Source organism: Lactuca saligna, chromosome 1 (assembly GCF_052625555.1).
Source record: "Lactuca saligna cultivar CGN05327 chromosome 1, ASM5262555v1, whole genome shotgun sequence".
In the NCBI taxonomy this organism is placed as follows: Eukaryota; Viridiplantae; Streptophyta; class Magnoliopsida; order Asterales; family Asteraceae; genus Lactuca; species Lactuca saligna.
This window is the reverse complement of record NC_136417.1, coordinates 78,073,641-78,078,420: the sequence shown is the minus strand read 5'-3', so window position 1 is coordinate 78,078,420 and position 4,780 is coordinate 78,073,641. Positions and strand designations below refer to the sequence as shown.

General features: G+C 36.0%; 1 protein-coding gene across 1 annotated transcript; it reads right to left on the bottom strand.

Annotated features, from left to right (window-relative positions):
* Nucleotides 1-1,356: 1,356 nt before the first annotated feature.
* Nucleotides 1,357-4,124, bottom strand: LOC145040257 (proline-rich receptor-like protein kinase PERK15). Its single transcript, XM_078988211.1, has 2 exons — nt 3,101-4,124; nt 1,357-2,393 (listed from the first exon to the last, which is right to left on the bottom strand). Exons 1-2 carry the CDS (start codon nt 4,049-4,051, stop codon nt 1,449-1,451), a joined length of 1,896 nt encoding a protein of 631 aa, XP_078844337.1. The 5' UTR covers nt 4,052-4,124; the 3' UTR covers nt 1,357-1,448.
* Nucleotides 4,125-4,780: the final 656 nt, after the last annotated feature.

Here is a 4,780-nt window from a genome sequence, read left to right as displayed (position 1 = left end):
GCAAAGCCTAATAGGTCGACGAAGCCAGAGGGAAGAGCATTCCAAATTATCCTTGATGAAGCAAGGGTCGATGCAAGGGATCAGGAGTAAGGATCTATATATCTAAAGATCGAGATTTAAAGTAGCGATATAGATAGTATCATGTGGTGTAGCCTAATATAAGAGGCATAGTATAGGGTGAACTTGAATATCTTTGTAATCGTTTCAAGAAATACCTAAAAACACATTTCTTCAACCTAGTACGCCCAACGTACTAGCTAGTGTATATGTGTATGCCCATCGTACGGCAAGACTTGTTATTTCCACCTTAACTTTAAGCAGCCATAATTTCTTTATTTCATCTCCGTTTTCAATGATCTTTATATGCACAGATAGGTATTGAAGAGCCCCACAATCCTATCAAATTACTTTTAACTTAAAACATACCTAATTACTTTTAACTTAAGACATACCGAACTAAAATCCTTATCCAAAAAGAAGTCGGAAACATCACTTTTACTGTTTTACCCTTTGACTCCAAAACACAAACCAAAGGCTCGGATTGCATAACCAATATTATCAACATCTAGTAGGGTCTAAACTGTATTCCCTTGAAGCCCAAGGTCTTTACTTGATCAATTTATTGTCTAAAATCTCAAAATAAGAAACTTCTTGACAGGATGTTATACGAGAGCTGCAACAATCTGACTCTTAAGTCCTGGGAGAAGAATTGAAAATGAAATCGATGGAGAAGGAGCCGAAAACTATGTGGTCGCATGTTCTACTTCCTCATCACCGATATTACGCTTCTTCATCGCTAATGATGTGAACAGTTCATGAAATTGATAGAATTCAAGTAAGAGAACACAAAATTGACAGGTTGTGTTGGCATTCGCCGGTGAAATCATCATAGAAAAATGAAGGCATAAGAGGAAAGGAAAGCAACTGCGTGAAGTGTATATCCCATCAAGCCTTTAGCAATAATGGGTATTAGGGGCGAGGGATTTGTATAAGTGGCGACAACAACGAATTAGCAGCAATGCGTTTTAGAGGGAATTTATCACGGTCTTTTTTTTTTTTTGAGTAACAGCAGCCATGGGTGATAGGCGTCACTCCTAAAGGCGTCCCCATTGTTACTATGTATGACGACTATTATGAGCTATTGGATTAGGAACAAATCAACGACCAGGGTTTATTACTGGGGTTGACACGGATCACGGTTTATTACCAATAGAGCCGACGACTTTATGGGTGACAACCCCCTTTAGCGTTAACATACGGCACGAAAGGGGGCTGTCACCGCTAAAGGCGTCACCAATATTAGTGAATCTTCTTACAATAATCAATGTAAAATGTAGATAGGCATTATGAACTCTATTTAAACGAGATAATGATAATAATGACGATATATATTATATTATCTTGGATACATGTCAAGAAACAAATTTGAAGTTATGTTTTAATCAATGCTACTTTTCATTTCCTTCAAAATCTGCTGCATCCTCAATCCCCTCAACAACTTCGTCCATCATAAAGCGTACACGTTTATCCTTGCCACTTGAAGCTGGCCCCCACCCAGGACCTGGCCCGGCATAGTTCCTCATTAAGTGCTTTTCATTTCCCCTCTTTATGCACCGATACGCAATTTTTAAAAGTATACTCAAAGAACGGCTATCAATTTGATCTCTTATAAAGGGATCAATGAATTGGTTGAGTGCATTGTTGCGATAGTACTGTTGAAATAGGCCTATTTGGTTTTCTCGTTCAGCATATCTGTCTAGTTCATGAGCCGTGATTCCACTCAACATTTCATACATTATCACCCCAAATGAGTACACATCTGGTATGTGTTCATGGAGTTTATGATATATGTGATGTCTCTTTGACAAACCAAAAAAAGTGATTTTGGCTTCCATATTTTCGTCTAACATTATGTTAAAGTTGTTGATGTTTCCGCGTGTTATGTTCTTGTCCTCCCCACCGATCCAATGAAGGTACTGGAGTCCTCTTGCTGCCCCTAGGCAAATTGTCAGCCGTTGTGCCCATGTTAGTTTAGGCAACTTAGTGCTCCAGTTTTCGAGATGATCAACAAGGCTTCCATTGACATAATATTCATAAACGATAATTCTTTCATTGGCTTCATCACAGTAACCAATGAAAGTGGAGATGTTTTGATGGTGAAAACTGGAAATTATCTTGAGTTCTTTATAGAATTCATGCTCGGTGTTTGGAGACAAGCGTTGTATGGCCATGGTGCGTCCATTGAGCTCTCCTTTGTGCACTACGCAATGTTCATACACTCCGATGCATGTTTTCACGTCAAAGTTTTGGGTGGCCAAGTTGATATCCTTCAATGGAATTAGAAAATTTTCTAGGCTTCGTGTGGGAATGGTAGAAGGTGATTCGTGTTGATTCTGTGAATAAAAACATAACCGAGTTTGATTAGAGGGGCATGCGTGTGACGATATATAAAGAGATTAAATCACACTTATTTCAAATTATTTTTTTTCGCAAGCGTAGCTATTAATTAATAGTTGCCAGGGACATAGTGGGAAATGATACATATCTATCATTAATTTTGCTGGTTGTCATGACATATAATAGGTGCTTGAATAGGGTTTTCGGATATTTGACTTAACTACTTTCGATATAGAACAAGCTGGATTTTGATTAAATAAAATAAATATTCTAAAACAACTATAAAAAATCTATAAAACCCTTAGCTTATACAAAATTTATGTTTAGATATAGGCCTCTGAGCTTCTACAAAAAAAATCGTTGAAACATTTGACTTAACTACTTTTAAGATCAATACACCAAAAAAGACCTCAAGCGTCGGTATAGGCCTCTGATCGAATAAATTGGGAAATCAGATCGAATACTTAACTTCTTCTGATGAATATAAAATCTTTTGTAAAAATTTTAAATTATATATTAGCCATCTCACAGTTGTAGGGTCTTTTTTATAATCAAAATATACTTATAGAAAACTGAAAGTATTCCATTCATAAGAATATGTTTATTTCTTTTATATGTATAATATATGATTGGTGTTTATTATTTTTGGTACATAAAATATCAGAAATATTTTGTTAAAAATGATTCAGATGAAAAGACTTACTAATTGAATTTGCAATGCATGCTCAATCTTCCTGATGATCCTAGCCATCGGTGGGCGCTGTTCTAACTTCAGGTTAATGCACTCATGTGCGATTTTGTTAAATATATTAAAAGAATCAATATTAATATCATCTCTTAAAATAGGATCAATTAACGTTTCTGGTCTTGCAGCATTCTTGACATCGTCATAGCAGCTTCGGACCACATCAAGGAGAAATTGTGGCTTTGAATCACTTCCAAAGCACTTCGGATGATATACCAATGTCCCACTCGACATTTCAAACATTACAACTCCAAACGAGTACACATCTGACTCTTTCGTGAGCCTGCTTCTTTCATTGTAAACCGGATCCATGTAATACCTTGTCCCCGCAACCTTCGTTTGAACTTGGCTATCTTCCTCATTTCTTGCACCAAATTTTGACAAACCAAAATCACAGATTTTGGCATCCAGATTGTTATCTAAGAGTATATTTGCACTCTTCACGTCTCTGTGAATTACTCTTTTGTCTTCCCCAAGACCAGAGTGAAGGTATTTTAGCCCTTTTGCTGCACCTAAGCAAATCTTCAAGCGTTGTGCCCATGTTATTCTACGCATCTTATCCGGCTTATGGAGATGATGATCAAGGCTTTTATTGATAGCAAAGTCGGAAACTATGATCATCTCCTTGGCCTCATCGCAGAAGCCAATGAAAGTGATGATGTTTGGATGATGGAAACTGGAAACCATATCGAGTTCATTACGGAACTCGTTGTTTCCTTGATGACCACCCGGATTAAGGCGTTTGATGGCTACTGTGCGTTTTTTCCATTTTTCAGAGAGTTGTCCGGTGTAGACAAAACCGAATCCACCATCTCCGATCATTGTTTTTGAGCTGAAGTTTCTTGTGGCCCGCATGATCTCTTTGAGTGGAATTCGATACTTTTCTAGGTTTTCCGCTGAAGAAGACATTGTTTTTTTATATGTTGGTGATTTTTTTGAACAAAGAAACTGAATAAGAAAGCACCAATGCGTGGTAATTATGTATGGTAGACGGAGCTTTGTTATTCCTGTTTATATAGATGTTTATATCTAGACTGAACTTAAAATTGTTTAAAAGATTCTGCCTATATTGCCCTTTGCTTAAAGATTATTACATATAACCGTTGACTATGATCAAGTCCCTCGAATAATTTAATCGCATTACTGTACAAGACGGTGAAAACGAAATTATGGTCCTTTAATTTATTGATTACCAAGGCAAAATAGACAAATTTTAATGATAAAAAATACAATAAACATATAATTAACCAAATATAATAAACGGTGCTTACAAGCAACCCAATCTTTTAAAGGAACCTGAAGGCTGAAGAGTTGATTTTTCATTCTTTTTTCTTTTGGAAACGCAATAGGGATATATACAGTAAAATCCCAATATTTTCATTGATTTAACAAGAAAGTCCTAAACTTTATTTTTTTGATAGTAAAATCCAAATTACCGGTAGTTTTTGACACTTTTACCCTTTTTCCCGGGTTAGCCGGTAATTAGGACTTTTTTGTCAACAAAATAAAGTTTAGGACTTTCTTGTCAAATCGTCAATTAGGACTTTACTGTCAAAAAAATAAAGTTTAGGACTTTTTTGTCAAATCGTTGAAAATATTGAGACTTTAGTGTATATATAATTTTTTTTTGTTAGAAGT